We start from the raw sequence: 17,830 nt of genomic DNA, 5'->3' as shown, positions 1-17,830 counted from the left end.
ACGAACCTAAAAGTGCCAATACTTTAGATGCTTGGAATGTTGGTAATTTTTATTATACGGCAATTAAGTTTGGGGAATTTACTTTTTATGAGTTGTTTAATAATTGTGACAAGTTATTTAATTATAGAGCAAAAATTGCAGTTTTAAGTAATTTTTAATTTTTGGACGAACCTAAAAGTGCCAATGTTTTAGTAAACGCTTATAATTTTGGCAATTTTCACCATACGACAATAAAATTTGGGAAAGTTACTTTTTATGAGCAATAATTGTGTCAAATTACTTAATTATAGAGCAAAAATTGCAGGTTTTAAAAATTTTTAATTTTTGGACGAACCTAAAAGTGCCAATATTTTAGTTAGATGCTTGGAATGTTGGTAATTTTTATTATACGGCAATTAAGTTTGGGGAATTTACTTCCTATGAGTTGTTTGGTAATTGTGCCAAATTACTTAACTATAGAGCAAAAATGGCAGTTTTTAGAAATTTTTGATTTTTGGACGAACCTAAAAGTGCAATTTTTTTAGTTAGATGCTTATAATTTTGGCAATTTTTACCATCCGACAATAAAATTTAAAAAAATTACTTTTTATGAGCTGTTTAATAATTGTGCCAAATTACTTAATTAAAGAACAAAAGTGGCAGTTTTTAGAAATTTTTAATTTTTGGACAAACCTAAAAGCGCCAATATTTTAATTAGATGCTTATAATTTTGGCAATTTTCACCAGCCGACTAAAAAATTTGGAAATGTAACTTTTTATGAGCAATAATTGTGTCAAATTACTTAATTATAGAGCAAAAATTGCAGTTTTTGGAAGTTTTTAATTTTTGGACGAACCTAAAAGTGCCAATACTTTAGATGCTTGGAATGTTGGTAATTTTTATTATACGGCAATTAAGTTTGGGGAATTTACTTTTTATGAGTTGTTTAATAATTTTGACAAATTATTTAATTATAGAGCAAAAATTGCAGTTTTAAGTAATTTTTAATTTTTGGACGAACCTAAAAGTGCCAATGTTTTAGTAAACGCTTATAATTTTGGCAATTTTCACCATACGACAATAAAATTTGGAAAAGTTACTTTGTATGAGCAATAATTGTGTCAATTTACTTAATTATAGAGCAAAAATTGCAGGTTTTAAAAATTTTTAATTTTTGGACGAACCTAAAAGTGCCAATATTTTAGTTAGATGCTTGGAATGTTGGTAATTTTTATTATACGGCAATTAAGTTTGGGGAATTTACTTCCTATGAGTTGTTTGGTAATTGTGCCAAATTACTTAACTATAGAGCAAAAATGGCAGTTTTTAGAAATTTTTGATTTTTGGACGAACCTAAAAGTGCAATTTTTTTAGTTAGATGCTTATAATTTTGGCAATTTTTACCATCCGACAATAAAATTTAAAAAAATTACTTTTTATGAGCTGTTTAATAATTGTGCCAAATTACTTAATTAAAGAACAAAAGTGGCAGTTTTTAGAAATTTTTAATTTTTGGACAAACCTAAAAGCGCCAATATTTTAATTAGATGCTTATAATTTTGGCAATTTTCACCAGCCGACTAAAAAATTTGGAAATGTAACTTTTTATGAGCAATAATTGTGTCAAATTACTTAATTATAGAGCAAAAATTGCAGTTTTTGGAAGTTTTTAATTTTTGGACGAACTTAAAAGTGCCAATATTTTAGTTAGATGCTTGTAATGTTGGTAATTTTCTCGGCAATAAAGTTTGAAGAATTTACTTTTTATAAATTGTTTAATAACTGTACCAAATTACTTAATTATAGAGCAAAAATGGCAGTTTTTGGAAATTTTCATTCCTGAACGATTCAAAAGTTTCTTCGTTTGATTTGAATATTTGTAATTCTGGTAATTTTCATAATTCGACAATCAAGTGTGGGAAATTTATTTTTTATAACTGGTTTAATAATTGTGCCAAATTACTTAATTATAGAGCAAAAATGGCAGATTTTAGAATTTTTAAATTTTTAGACGAACCTAAAAGTGCCAATGTTTTAGTTAGATGCTTATAATTTTGGCAATTTTTACCATTCGACAATAAAATTTACAGAAGTTACTTCCTATGAGTTGTTTAGTAATTGTGCCAAATTACTTAACTATAGAGCAAAAATTGCAGGTTTTAGAAATTTTTAATTTTTGGACGAACCTAAAAGTGCCCATATTTTAGTTAGATGCTTGTAATGTTGGTAATTTTCAATATACGGCAATCAAGTTTGAGGAATTTACTTTTTATAAGTCGTTTAATAACTGTGTCAAATTACTTAATTGTAGAGCAAAAATTGCAGTTTTTAGAAATTTTAATGACCGAGTGATTCAAAAAGCTTCTTTGTTTAAGTTGGATGGTTGTAATTTTTGTAGTTTTTACCATACGACTATAAAATTTGGAGAATTTACTTTTTATGACTGGTTTAATAATTGTGCCAAATTACTTAATTAAAGAGCAAAAGTGGCAGTTTTTTGAAATTTTTAATTTTTGGTCGAACCTTCAAGTGCCAATGTTTTTTGCTTGTAATTTTGGTAATTTTTACCACACGGCAACCAAATTTTAAGAATGTACTTTTTATAAGTCGTTAATTAATTGTGCCAAATTACTTAATTCTTGAGAAAAAATGGCAGTTTTTAGAAATTTTAGTTCCTGAACGTTTCAAAAAGTCTCCACAATTTAGTTGGATGCTTGTAATTTTGATAATTTTTGACATACAGCAATCAAATTAGAAAAATTTACTTTTTATGAGTCGTTTAATAATTGTGCCAAATTACCTAATTATAAAGTAAAGAATACAATTTTTTAGAAATTTTTAAGTTTTAAACGAACCTAAAAGTGCCAATGTTTTAAATAGATTCTTGTAATTTTAGTAATTTTAACCATATGACAATAAAATTTTCAGAATTTACTTTTTATAAGTCGTTTAATAATTGAGCCCTATTATTTAGTTATAGAGCGAAAATGGCAGTTTTTAGAAATTTTAATTCCTGAACGATTCAAAAATTTTCCACTATTTAGTCGGATGCTTGTAATTTCAGTAATTTTCACCATACGACAATCAAATCTGGAGAATTTATTTTCTATTAGTTGTTTAATAATTGTACCAAATTACTTAATTATAGAGAAAAAAATTAAGTTTTTAGAAATTTTAATTTCTGAACGACTCAAAAAGTTTCTGCGTTTTAGTCAGTTGCTTGTAATTTTAGTAATTTTACTTATACGGCGCTCAAATTTGGATAATTTCTTCTTAATAAGTTGTTTAATAACAGTACTAAATTATTTAATTATAAAGCAAAAAAAACAATTTCTAGAAATTTTTAATTAAACTTATAAGAGTTAAAAATTTTGACATTTATTACAGATACCTGTAAATATGGTAATTTTAACCAAGACTCATTGAAATTTGGTGAAATTACAATTTTTGACTTATTAAATTAAATTATTACACCAAATTAATTAATTATTAAGTAAAAAACCATATTTTTAGAAATTTAAAACTTTTGAACGAACCAATATATTGCAACATTTTATTTAGATGACTGTAATTTTAGTAATTTCGACAATATAACAATAAAATTTGGCAAGATTACCAGTTTTCACTTGTTTATTAAGTGTGCCTCATTAATTAGCAAATTAGAGCAAAATCAACAATTTTTAGAAATTAATTAATTTTGGGTTGAACCGAAAAGTTGCAATAAAATTTTACAATATTGAATTAATTTATTATAAAGAAAAAAGTCAACATTTATGAAATATCAACACAATTTGAATAATTTTAGCAGTTTGTGTTTTATGAAGCGTCCTGGAGCGTATTTGGCACTTCACAATTCGTCGGGATTTGCTGGTCGATCAGAGTGCGTTTTTAACTTTTGTGTGATGATAAAAATTCCACATAAATATAAAGAAGCTTCAACAAAACCCCATAAATCAGTAAAATCAGTCTTTCGGCGGCACAAAAGCCTTTTATTCGCATCTCCACGTGACAAATGGAATCTGGTAGTGAAAGGTGAACAGTCCTCGATTTTTATATATCCAGAACACGCATGAAGGATTTCTACGTATCTTGCAGGGGTGGGCCAACGTCTCACGTCCCCATTCAGAGCCTAGAAGTCGCTTTCCAACACAAAGACACCCCTCACTGGCTGTATTATCATAGGAAGTCTCACTTGTCACCGCCACTGCTTCTTTATGTCTCATTGATATTTATTATTGTTAGTTTTGGAGACTTCCGCGGGACTCTGATTTATTATTGCTTTTCTCTCTTCATTTTGCGACCTGGAAAAATTTGCCGGCTTAATGTTTTCGTGATTTTACCAAATGAAACCAAATTTAAAGAGGGTGAGCTCGGCTGGATCATCGGCCGGCAACTCAACCGGAAAATTTTCATCTTGAAACAGAATATCGATTGAACTGAGAAAGTTCTTTATGATAACCTTTGTAGAAGCTTTCTTTTTATTTTCTGTTGCCGCCGCTGCTGCTGGAGTGGACGTAGGCATATATTGCCCGAGACGGGAGAAAAACGAAGAGATTCATGCATTTTAACGTTATCTCCACCAACACATTTTCTTTGTTATTTATGTTATTACGAAGCTCTGCTCACTTCGAAACGCAATTATTTAGGTTTTTTTTATTTTGGAACGAAGCAAAAAGTTTCAAGTTTTATTTGGATGACTGTAATTTGAGCAATTTTCAAAATATGGCAATGAAATTTGTTGAGATTACTAATTTTGAGCTGTTTAATAATTGTGCCAAATTTATTAAATATTCTGCAAAACAGACAGTTTTTATAATTTTTTTAATTTTGCAACAAAGCAGAAATTTAAATATGTTGTTTGCAATTTCAATGTGTTATTTGGAAGCCTGTAATTTCGGTAATTTAAAGAATTTGGCAATGAAATTTTGTGAGATTACTAATTTTGATCAGTTTAATAATTGTGCCAAATTAATTAATTATCGACCAAAAGAGACATTTTTTAGATTTTTTTTAATTTTGGAACGATGCGAAAAGTTCCAAGGTTTTATTTGGATGCCTGTAATTTGAGCAATTTTCAAGATATCGCAATGAAATATGTTGAAATTACTAATTTTGAGCTGTTTAATAATTGTGCCAAACTAATTAAATATTCAGCAAAACAGACAGTTTTTATAATTTTTTTAATTTTGCAACAAAGCAGAAAGTTTCAATGTGTTATTTAAAAGCCTGTAATTTCGGTAATTTAAAGAATTTGGCAATGAAATTTTGTGAGGTTACTAATTTTGATCAGTTTAATAATTGTGCCAAATTAATTAATTATCGACCAAAAGAGACATTTTTTAGATTTTTTTTAATTTTGGAACGAAGCAAAAAGTTTCAATGTGTTATTTGGATGCCTGTAATTTCGGTAATTTAAAGAATTTGGCAATGAAATTTTGTGAGATTACTAATTTTGATCAGTTTAATAATTGTGCCAAATTAATTAATTATCGACCAAAAGAGACATTTTTTAGATTTTTTTTAATTTTGGAACGATGCGAAAAGTTCCAAGGTTTTATTTGGATGCCTGTAATTTGAGCAATTTTCAAGATATGGCAATGAAATATGTTGAAATTACTAATTTTGAGCTGTTTAATAATTGTGCCAAACTAATTAAATATTCAGCAAAACAGACAGTTTTTATAATTTTTTTAATTTTGCAACAAAGCAGAAAGTTTCAATGTGTTATTTAAAAGCCTGTAATTTCGGTAATTTAAAGAATTTGGCAATGAAATTTTGTGAGGTTACTAATTTTGATTAGTTTAATAATTGTGCCAAATTAATTAATTATCGACCAAATGAGACATATTTTAGATTTTTTTTAATTTTGGAACGAAGCAAAAAGTTTCAATGTGTTATTTGGAAGCCTGTAATTTCGGTAATTTAAAGAATTTGGCAATGAAATTTTGTGAGGTTACTAATTTTGATCAGTTTAATAATTGTGCCAAATTAATTAATTATCGACCAAAAGAGACATTTTTTAGATTTTTTTTATTTTGGAACGAAGCAAAAAGTTTCAATGTGTTATTTGGAAGCCTGTAATTTCGGTAATTTAAAGAATTTGGCAATGAAATTTTGTGAGGTTACTAATTTTGATTTGTTTAATAATTGTGCCAAATTAATTAATTATCGACCAAAAGAGACATTTTTTAGATTTTTTTTAATTTTGGAACGAAGCAAAAAGTTTCAAGGTTTTATTTGGATGCCTGTAATTTGGGCAATTTTCATAATATGGCAATGAAATTTGTGGAGATTACTAATTTTGAACCTGTTTAATAATTGTGCCAAATTAATTAAACATTCAGCAAAACAGACAGTTTTTATAGTAATTTAAAAAATTTGGCAATGAAATTTTGTGAGGTTACTAATTTTTGATCAGTTTAATAATTGTGTCAAATTAATTAATTATAGACCAAAAGAGACAGTTTTTAGAATATTTTAAATTTTGGAACGAAGCAAAAAGTCAATGTTATATTTAAATGTCTGTAAATTCCGCGATTTTAAAAATATGACAATAATATTTAGTACAGTTATTAAATTAAACCTGTTTAACAAATGTGCAAAATTAATTAATTGTAAAGTAAAACAGACAATTTTTAGAATATTTTAATTTTGGAAGGAAGCAAAAAGTTTCAAGGTTTTATTTGGATGCCTGTAATTTAAGCAATTTTAAAAATGTGGTAATAAAATTTGGCGAGGCTACAAGTTTTACATTATTTTGTTTTAACAGTTGTGCCAAATAAATTAATTATAGAGCAAAACAGAAAATTTTAAAGATTTTTTTTTAATTTTGGAACCAAGAAAAAAGTTAATGTTTTGTTTGGAGACTTCTAATTTGTGTAATTTTCACTATATGGCAATGAAATTTGGTTAATTTACTAATTTTGATCTACTTAGCAACTGTGCAAAATGAATTAATTATAATAAAAAAAAAGACAATATTTAGAAATTTTTTAATTTTGGAACGAAGCAAAAATTTCAATGTGTTATTTTGATGTCTGTAATTTCGGGTATTTAAAAGATTTGGCAATGAAATTTTGTGGAATTACTAATTTTGATCAGTTTATTAATTGTGCCAAATAAATTAATTATAGAGCAAAACAGAAAATTTTAAAGATTTTTTTTTAATTTTGGAACCAAGAAAAAAGTTAATGTTTTATTTGGAGACTTCTAATTTGTGTAATTTTCACTATATGGCAATGAAATTTGGTTAATTTACTAATTTTGATCTACTTAGCAACTGTGCAAAATGAATTAATTATAATAAAAAAAAAGACAATATTTAGAAATTTTTTAATTTTGGAACGAAGCAAAAATTTCAATGTGTTATTTTGATGTCTGTAATTTCGGGAATTTAAAAGATTTGGCAATGAAATTTTGTGGAATTACTAATTTTGATCAGTTTATTAATTGTGCCAAATTAATTATAGACCTAAAGAGAAAATTTTTAGGTCGTTTTCAATTTTAGTAATTTGTAAAATTTATTATTTTTGATTTTCTGAATTATTTCACTACGGAGCAAAAAAGAGAATTTCGAGAAACTAAAAACAAAGCCACTGCGATTCATGCATTTTAACGTTATCTTCAGCAACACATTTTCTTTGTTATTTATTCGAAGCTCTGCTCACTTCGAAACGCAATTATTTACCGAGCGCCACAATTCTATTACAAATATCTTTCATGTTTTTTTAGCCCGTAAATATTCTTAAGTACCGGACGCGACACTCGGACAATTCAGGGCGAAAGCGGCGGTCACCCTCGCACAAAATCACTTACGACATCAAATAACTAACGTCTTCACAAAAGACTCTGATGGACTCTGCAATTTCAAGAATTGATCCTTTTCTTGGCGGGATTTATTCATGCTAGAAGCTACCATTTTGAAGAAAATTCACATCGAAAGAATTTTTTAACGTGGATTGACCGGTGGTTTTACCTTTACCTTTGTGTGCCATATCGTCCACGGATGTGATTGCGGATGGCCATGGTGCCACCGCCCCCAGCTGCTGTGCCGGGAGAATGATGATGTTGTGTCACTGCACAAAACACAACACGCTGAAACAAATTGGAGAGTGATGAAATGTCTTCGAAAAACTGGTTGCCGGTGGCGGTGGATTGGGGGCGGTTTTGGGGAAATAGCGAAAAATCAATTTCGAAATTTGGCTTCATTGAAATGTAATTTTACTACGTTTGGCTTGTTTATTAATTGTGCCAAATTACAAAATTAAAGCGACATTCTTGTAGTTTCAACGCTTTATTTTGATGGTCGTAATTTCGGTAATTTTAACGATGTGGTGATGAAATTTGGTGTCGTCATTAATTTTAATCTCTTTATTGATTACGCTAAATTAATTAGTATTACAACTAAAAAAACAATTTTTAAAAATTATCACTTTTAGTCATGCCAGAAAGTTTTATCGATTCATTTAGATTCCTGTAATAGGAGTAATTTTTACGATGTGAGAAAATTGTGCCAAATTAATTAATTATATAGCAAAAATGGCAGTTTTTAGAATTTTTGTTTGTTTTGGAACGAAGCAAAAACATTCAATGTTTTATTTAGATGCCTGTAAATTGGGTATTTTGAAGGATATCGCAATGAAATTTGGTAAAGATACTAATTTTTACCAGTTTAATAATTGTGTGAAATTATTTAATTATAAAGCAAAACAGACAATTTTTAGAATTTTCTTAATTTTGGAACGAAGTAAAAATTTTCAAGATTTTATTTGAATGCCTGTAATTTGAACAATTTAAAGGATTTGACAAAGATATTTGGTGAAAATATTAATTTTGACCAGCTTAATAACTGTTAATTAATTAATTATCGAGTAAAAGAGACAATTTTTAGATTTTTTAGATTTAGGAACGAAGCAAAAGTTTGCAAGCTTTTATTTAGATGCCTGTAATTTGAGTAATTTTAAAGATATGACAATGAAATTTGGTGAAGATACTAATTTTGACCAGTTTAATAATTGTGTAAAATAATTATAAAGCAAAACAAACAATTTTTAGAATTTTCTGAATTTTGGAACAAAGCTTTTTTCATGGTTTTATTTAGATGCCTGTAATATGAGTAATTTTAAAGATATGGCAATGAAATTTGGTGAAAATGCTAATTTTGGCCAGTTTAATAATTGTGTAAAATTAATTAATTATAGAGCAAAACAGACAATTTTTAGATTTTATTAATTCTAAAACAAAGCTAAAAGTTTCAATGTCTTACTTGAATGTCTGTAATTCCAGTAATTTTCACTATATTGCAATAAAATTTTTTTGAGGTTACTAATTTTGCCCTGTTTAATATTTGTGGTAAATTAATTAATTATTCAGCAAAACAGACAATTTTTAAATTTTTTTAAGTTTTGTAGCGAAGCAAACAGTTTCGATGTTTTATTTGGATGCCTGTAATTTTGATAATTTTTACTATATGGCAATGAAACTTTCTCAATTTACTAATTTAGATCTGTTTAATAACTGTGTGATATTAATTAATTATAGATCAAAACACACAATTTTTAGATTTTTTTTAATTTTGAAACAAAGCTAAAAGTTTCAATGTCTTACTTGAATGCCTGTAATTTCAGCAATAAAATTTAGAGAGGTTACTAATTTTGCCCTGTTTATTATTTGTAGTAAATTAATTAATTATCCATCAAAACAGACAATTTTTAAATTTTTTTAAATTTTGTAGCGAAGCAAACAGATTCGATGTTTTATTTGGATGCCTGTAATTTTGATAATTTTTACTATATGGCAATCAAACTTTCTCAATTTACTAATTTAGATCTGTTTAATAACTGTGTAAATTTAATTAATTATAGATCAAAACACACAATTTTTAGATTTTTTTAATTTTGCAACAAAGCTAAAAGTTTCAATGTCTTACTTGAATGCCTGTAATTTCAGTAATTTTCACTATATTGCAATGAAATTTGGAGAGGTTACTAATTTTGCCCTGTTTAATATTTGAAGTAAGTTGATTAATTATCCAGCAGAACAGACAATTTTTAGATTTTTTTTAAGTTTTGAAGCGAAGCAAACAGTTTCGATGTTTTATTTGGATGTCTGTAATTTTGATAATTTTTCCTATATGGCAATGAAACTTTTTCAATTTACTAATTTAGACCTGTTTAATAACTGTGTGAAATTAATTAATTATAGAGCAAAACACACAATTTTTAGATTTTTTTAATTTTGCAACAAAGCTAAAAGTTTCAACGTCTTACTTGAATGCCTGTAATTTCAGTAATTTTCACTATATTGCAATAAAATTTGGTGAGGTTACTAATTTTGCTCTGTTTAATATTTGTGCTAAATTAATTAATTATCCAGCAAAACAGTCAATTTTTAGACTTTTTTAAATTTTGTAACGAAGCAAACAGTTTCGATGTTTTATTTGGATGTCTGTAATTTTGATACTTTTTCCTCTATGGCAATGAAACTTTCTCAATTTACTAATTTAGATCTGTTTAATTACTGTGTAAAATTAATTAATTATAGATCAAAACACACAAGATTTTAGATTTTTTTTAATTTTGCAACAAAGCTAAAAGTTTCAATGTCTTACTTGAATGCTTGTAATTTCAGTAATTTTTACTATATTGCAATGAAATTCGGAGAGGTTACTAATTTTGCCCTGTTTAATATTTGTAGTAAATTAATTAATTATCCAGCAAAACAGACAATTTTTAGATTTTTTTTAAGTTTTGTAGCGAAGCAAACAGTTTGGATGTTTTATTTGGATGTCTGTAATTTTGATAATTTTTCCTATATGGCAATGAAACTTTTTCAATTTACTAATTTAGACCTGTTTAATAACTGTGTGAAATTAATTAATTATAGAGCAAAACACACAATTTTTACATTTTTTTAATTTTGAAACAAAGCTAAAAGTTTCAATGTCTTACTTGAATGCCTGTAATTTCAGTAATTTTCACTATATTGCAATGAAATTTGGAGAGGTTACTAATTTTGCCCTGTTTAATATTTGAAGTAACTTAATTAATTATCCAGCAGAACAGACAATTTTTAGATTTTTTTAAGTTTTGTAGCGAAGCAAACAGTTTCGATGTTTTATTTGGATGCCTGTAATTTTGATAATTTTTACTATATGGCAATCAAACTTTCTCAATTTACTAATTTAGATCTGTTTAATAACTGTGTAAAATTAATTAATTATAGATCAAAACACACAATTTTTAGATTTTTTTAATTTTGCAACAAAGCTAAAAGTTTCAATGTCTTACTTGAATGCCTGTAATTTCAGTAATTTTCACTATATTGCAATGAAATTTGGAGAGGTTACTAATTTTGCCCTGTTTAATATTTGAAGTAAGTTAATTAATTATCCAGCAGAACAGACAATTTTTAGATTTTTTTAAGTTTTGAAGCGAAGCAAACAGTTTCGATGTTTTATTTGGATGTCTGTAATTTTGATAATTTTTCCTATATGGCAATGAAACTTTTTCAATTTACTAATTTAGACCTGTTTAATAACTGTGTGAAATTAATTAATTATAGATCAAAACACACAATTTTTAGATTTTTTTATTTTTGCAACAAAGCTAAAAGTTTCAACGTCTTACTTGAATGCCTGTAATTTCAGTAATTTTCACTATATTGCAATAAAATTTGGTGAGGTTACTAATTTTGCTCTGTTTAATATTTGTGCTAAATTAATTAATTATCCAGCAAAACAGACAATTTTTAGATTTTTTAAAATTTCGTAGCGAAGCAAACAGTTTCGATGTTTTATTTGAATGTCTGTAATTTTGATAATTTTTACTATATGGCCATGAAACTTTCTTAATTTACTAATTTTAACGTGTTTAACAATTGTGCAAAATTAATTAATTGTAGACCAAAACAAATCATTTTTTAAAAAATTTTAATTTTGGAACAAAGCAAAAATTTCAATGTGTTATTTGGATGCCTGTAATGTCGTTAATTTAAAGGATCCGACATTGCAATTTAATTCTTTTATTAATTTTGCCAAATTAATTAATGATAGACCAAAAAAAACAATATTTAGATCGTTTTCAATTTTAAAACGAACCTAAAAGTAATAACATTTTATGTAGATGCTGGTAATTTCGGTAAATTGGAAAATTCATAATTTTTGCATTTCTTAATTATTTCACTACGAGCAAAAAGAAAATGTTTAGAAAGGCTAAAAACAAAGGTACTGAGACAATAAAGACCACCGAATAAGAGATCTGAAATTTGAAATCCGTTGATGGCTTCGCCCGTTTATCAAGCGCACCAAACCATTTGAAATTCGCAGCCGTTTATTTTGCGGCAAGAGAGCACTTTCTGTGTTGTTGCTTTCCACAAACAAAGAAAAAACCCGAAAAACACCACTAAAACCGCCCGCCACTTGAATATAAAGTCCAACTTTTCTGATTTTCTTTCAATAACTTTGAAATGGAGATTTCGTTTCAAAAATGTTTGTTTACCGGAGTTTAGAGCTGGGAAATAATAGAGATCCTTTAATAAAATGTTCCAGAAAATAGATTGCAATAATATCCGGCATCAGCTCGTTACAGCAAATGAAGAGTTCGAAACTTGTAATGAATGCACCTCACATGAAACGGTGGTAAAGTTTTGATTAAGTCTTAAATGAAATTTCAAATATCGCGTTGTAACAGTTCCTAATATAACTGTATTAGTTAATCTGGTATCCAGAGGGTTTCTTTCCCTTTGTAATTCCAAAGGTAAATAAACCTTCTCTAACCTAATAATCGTTAATAAAGAACCCGCGCTCCTCTCACGTTACCAACTACTTAAATCCTAATTGTGATTAAATTACCACTTTTCGAAAACATTTTGAGTTGATATTTCCAAGTATCAGGCACATTTAATTGCAAAGGGTGCGAGTATAATACCCCTGGAGTCTAACTGGAGGTAGTGGGTGTATTAGAGTGGTTGATGTCATTTAGTACCCGATATAATAAACACCTCGAGAGGGAGAGTTTCTGGTTCCGGTAAATGTGGACGAGCGTCGATCGACGTCGAGACGCTTTTGTATTGAATGTGACAGTATGAACGCGCTTCCGTCGCTATACACTGGAATCTCGGGAACAGGGGGAGTTTAACTGCCTCTTAGTTTCATTGCCGACTCTGTTATTGATAAAGTTAATGAAATTAAGTCCGGGCTTCCGGGGATTTTTTAACAATCGGATTCGTCCATTGCTTCGAAGAATTTCACGCTTTTTTCCCGGATAATTTTATGCGTGTTGGGGAAAATTACACACTGGTTTTATCGTTGCCAATGTTACAATGTTTTATATTTATCTCAAGTAATTTATCATTGTGACACCGATTTTGACATGCAAAATTTACCGGAGAGCTTTTTTCGCTTGATATTGCAAATTTGGTGGAAAAGTGAAATTTAAATTTTGAAATGTTGGCGACATGATTTAGAAATGGCTCTCCAGGGCTACCAACCCATTTTCAAATTGACGTCTCGAAATGACTTACAAATTGATCTTTATATCATTTAAAATATGGAAATTCTGTAAACAGAAAGATGAGAGGAAAATTTACCAAGCCGAACGAAATAGAATATTTTGAATACGAATAATTTATTATCACGGAATTTGTTTTGTTGTTTGTCTGCTTTACTCTATAATTATGTTATTCATTTAGCACAATTAATAAACAGATTAAATTTAGTCCACCAAATTTCATAACCACGGCGTTAAAATTACCCAGATTACAGACATCCAAATAATAACTAAAAATTATATAAAAATTGTCTGTTTTGTTCTATAAATAATTAATTTGGCGCAATTAATGAACTGATCAAAATTATTAACGTCACCAAATTTCAGTGCCGTATCGTAAAAATGAGCAAAACTACAGATATTCGAATAAAACGTTGAAACTTTTTAGTTCGTTCTAAAATGGAAAACTGTCTAAAAATTGTCTCTTTTGATCAATAAATATTTAATTAAATACAATTAACAAGCTGATAAAAATTAGAAACGTCATCAAATTTCATTGCATTTCATTGAAAATTTTCCGAATTACTAGCTACCAAATAAAACGTTGAAACTGTTTGGTCCATTCAAAATTAAAAATTAAGTAAAAATTGTCTGTTTTGCTCTATAACTAATTAATTTGGCAGAATTAATAATCTGATTAAAATTTCTAACGTCACCAAATTTCAGTGCCGTATCGTAAAAATTAACAAAATTACAGACGTTCAAATAAAACGTTAAAATTTTGTAGTTCGTTCTAAAATTAAAAAATGTCTAAAAATTGTCTCTTTTCATCTATGATTAATTAATTAGGCACAATTAATAAGTTGATAAAATTTGTAATGTCGCCAAATTTCATTGCCATATCGTAAAAATTACCCGAATTACATGCATCCAAATAAAACGTTGAAACATTTTGGTCCATTCAAAATTAAAAATTATGTAAAAATTGTCTGTTTCGCTCTATAACTAATTAAATTGGTACAATTAATAATCTGATTAAAATTACTGATGTCACCAAATTTCAGTGCCGTATCGAAAAAATTAGCAAAATTACAGACGTTCAAATAAAACGTTAAAATTTTGTAGTTCGTTCTAAAATTAAAAAATGTCAAAAATTGTCTCTTTTCATCTATGATTAATTAATTAAGCACAATTAATAAGTTGATAAAATTTGTAATGTCACCAAATTTCATTGCCATATCGTAAAAATTACCCGAATTACATGCATCCAAATAAAACGTTGAAACATTTTGGTCCATTCAAAATTAAAAATTATGTAAAAATTGTCTGTTTCGCTCTATAACTAATTAAATTGGTACAATTAATAATCTGATTAAAATTACTGATGTCACCAAATTTCAGTGCCGTATCGAAAAAATTAGCAAAATTACAGACGTTCAAATAAAACGTTAAAATTTTGTAGTTCGTTCTAAAATTAAAAAATGTCTAAAAATTGTCTCTTTTCATCTATGATTAATTAATTAGGCACAATTAATAAGTTGATAAAATTTGTAATGTCACCAAATTTCATTGCCATATCGTAAAAATTAGCCGAATTACATGCATCCAAATAAAACGTTGAAACTTTTTGGTCCATTCAAAATTAAAAATTATGTAAAAATTGTCTGTTTCGCTCTATAACTAATTAAATTGGTACAATTAATAATCTGATTAAAATTACTGATGTCACCAAATTTCAGTGCCGTATCGAAAAAATTAGCAAAATTACAGACGTTCAAATAAAACGTTAAAATTTTGTAGTTCGTTCTAAAATTAAAAAATGTCTAAAAATTGTCTCTTTTCATCTATGATTAATTAATTAGGCACAATTAATAAGTTGATAAAATTTGTAATGTCACTAAATTTTATTGCCATATCGTAAAAATTACCCGAATTACATGCATCCAAATAAAACGATGAAATTTTTTGGTCCATTCAAAATTAAAAATTATGTGAAAATTGTCTGTTTCGCTCTATAACTAATTAAATTGGTACAATTAATAATCTGATTAAAATTACTGATGTCACCAAATTTCAGTGCCGTATCGAAAAAATTAGCAAAATTACAGACGTTCAAATAAAACGTTAAAATTTTGTAGTTCGTTCTAAAATTAAAAAATGTCTAAAAATTGTCTCTTTTCATCTATGATTAATTAATTAGGCACAATTAATAAGCTGATAAAAATTAGTACCGTCACCAAATTTTATTGCCATATCGTAAAACTTATTCAAATTACACTCATCTCAATAAAACATTAAAACTTTTTGGTCCGTTCATAAATAAAAATTCTTCAAAAATTATATGTTTAGCCCTTTAATTAATTACATAATTTAGTACAAGTAATAAACTGATCTAAATTAATTACGTCACCAAACTTCTTTGCCAAATCGTCAAAATTATCCAAATTACAGACATCCAAATAAAACGTTGAAACTTTTTGGTTCAATCAAAAATTTCAAACGACGTAAAAATTATCTCTTTTGGTCTATAATTAATTAATTTGACACAATTAATAACTGATCAAAATTAGTAACGTCAGCAAAATTTATTGCTCTAGCGTGAAATTTACACAAATTACAAGCTTCCAAACAAAACGTTGAAACTTTTTGATTTGTCCTAAAATTGATCACATGTATCTAAAAATTGCGTTTTTTGCTGTACAATTAATTAGCTTCCCCAAACGCTATTAAAATAGTTAAACAAAAAACTGCAGTTTTAGGGAATAAAACTGACGGAAAAGTGAGCTTTAAATTTCAGTATTGGTAACTTTACCTGCCTTTGTTACACTTTGAGGTTAATCATTACAAGTCGCTGTTAACATGATTCCGAAAAGAAGTCAAACTTGGCAGAGCTGCCAACACATTTCAAATTTCAAAGCCTCTACTTCGATAATCGACGTGACGAAGAGATTTTAATTTTGAAAACGAAACAAACGATTTTAAGCGCGATTACAGAATTTAAAGCAAAATTATTTATTTGCCAAAAGTTGTATTTAGTGTGCTCAGTTTCGATCATTTAGATAAACTTTGAATTTTAAAATTGAAATTAACAAAAAAAATAATTTAATAATTATAATAAAAATTAGGAAAATATAGGTGAAAATTCCAATAATTATAATAAAGCTTTCAGTTTCAGTTAAAAATTAAATTCGTTTTCTGGACTTTTGCTTGTGCGTAATTTTTCCGACGGCGAAATAAAACTGTCAATTGTCTCTTTAAACACTCAAAACAAAAGAAGCGCGTCCTAAAAGAAAACGAAATTTAGATATAAAAAAATATTTAATAAAAAACAGTAATTCTATGTAAAAAAACATACATTATAATATTGAAGACAAAAGAACAAAAATTAAATTTAGAGTTTAAAACAAAGGGAAAAACGGTATAAAATGCTTAAATTCTTTTTGGTAAAAATAAATAATTCAGAGTTTAAAAATAAAATATCTGTAGAAACTTACAGGTGGGTGAAATAAAAATGTGAACTTACATTAAAGCGTCTTGGCCAAAGTCGGCAAAAACTTTTAGAGCACCATTAAAAAAGTCACACGACTCGCGAAACAAAGCACCCGCGTAAAAAAAATCACAGAATTTAATCGTAAAAGTGTAATCGAAATTATTTAAAGACAATTAAACAATTCCCAAATACTTGATTAGAACTGTTTGGAGTCAATGGCTTGTTAAAGACACGTTCAATTCCAACCGGTCAAGCAACAACTCTACTGTGTATACAGCACGAGAACAACTGATACTTCAAATCTATCATATGCCTAAAGCTCTACACCTATCTAGGTGTGTACAACTGTCAAAGCTCTCGCATAACCGCCCAATCACAACGCAGAGCTTACATCTACCTCCAATAACAACATCGGTAGGCTGTGACTAAATCATCGATCGCACGAATGAAATTGCTCATTCGCGCGTGATGGCTTTTCTCCGCTGGGAGGACGCCACTGGTTTAGAGCTTTCGGTGGTAAGTTGAGGTCTCGCTTGAGGGAGCTGGCGTCGGCGAGGGGGAGCGCCATTTCTGAGCGGGTAATCTGATAGCTCCGGTTTATTTATAGGTATTTAAGTTGCGTGTTGGACATTTTTGTGGCAGGTAAAAATGGGGATGGAGGTGTTTGCTTACGGGGAAAAGCTGACAAGTCGATGTAATTAAAAAAGATCAAGTTGCCGATGGTGGGACTGCTCCGCACGCAGTAAACACGTGAATTCTGTTTTTTATTAAAGTTTCAAGGACGATTTCAATTGCGAGTACTTTTTTTATATTCTTAGTTTCATTATTAATTAGTTTGAATTTTTTGTTTTCTGACCGCCTCTTGTAAATTAT

At 28.1% G+C, this 17,830-nt stretch overlaps 1 protein-coding gene across 2 annotated transcripts in view; it reads right to left on the bottom strand.

The window, feature by feature from the left end:
* The window catches only part of LOC148166315 (paired box protein Pax-6-like), a 70,367-nt gene extending 53,091 nt beyond the window's left edge, over nucleotides 1-17,276 (bottom strand). For both annotated transcript variants that reach the window (XM_088048687.1, XM_088048688.1), the window contains exons 1-2: nucleotides 16,991-17,276; nucleotides 7,962-8,074 (exon numbers count right to left, since the gene is read on the bottom strand). In XM_088048687.1, coding sequence (XP_087904813.1) covers nucleotides 7,962-7,974 — 13 coding nt within the window. In that variant the 5' untranslated portion in view covers nucleotides 7,975-8,074; nucleotides 16,991-17,276. The remainder of the gene's footprint in view (nucleotides 1-7,961; nucleotides 8,075-16,990) is intronic.
* Between the last annotated feature and the right edge of the window lie 554 nt (nucleotides 17,277-17,830).

This window comes from Gnatocerus cornutus, unplaced genomic scaffold (genome assembly GCF_029298725.1).
Source record: "Gnatocerus cornutus isolate USDA-ARS CGAHR unplaced genomic scaffold, icGnaCorn1.1 ctg00000023.1, whole genome shotgun sequence".
NCBI lineage: Eukaryota > Metazoa > Arthropoda > Insecta > Coleoptera > Tenebrionidae > Gnatocerus > Gnatocerus cornutus.
This window is presented reverse-complemented; position numbering and strand designations above follow the sequence as displayed.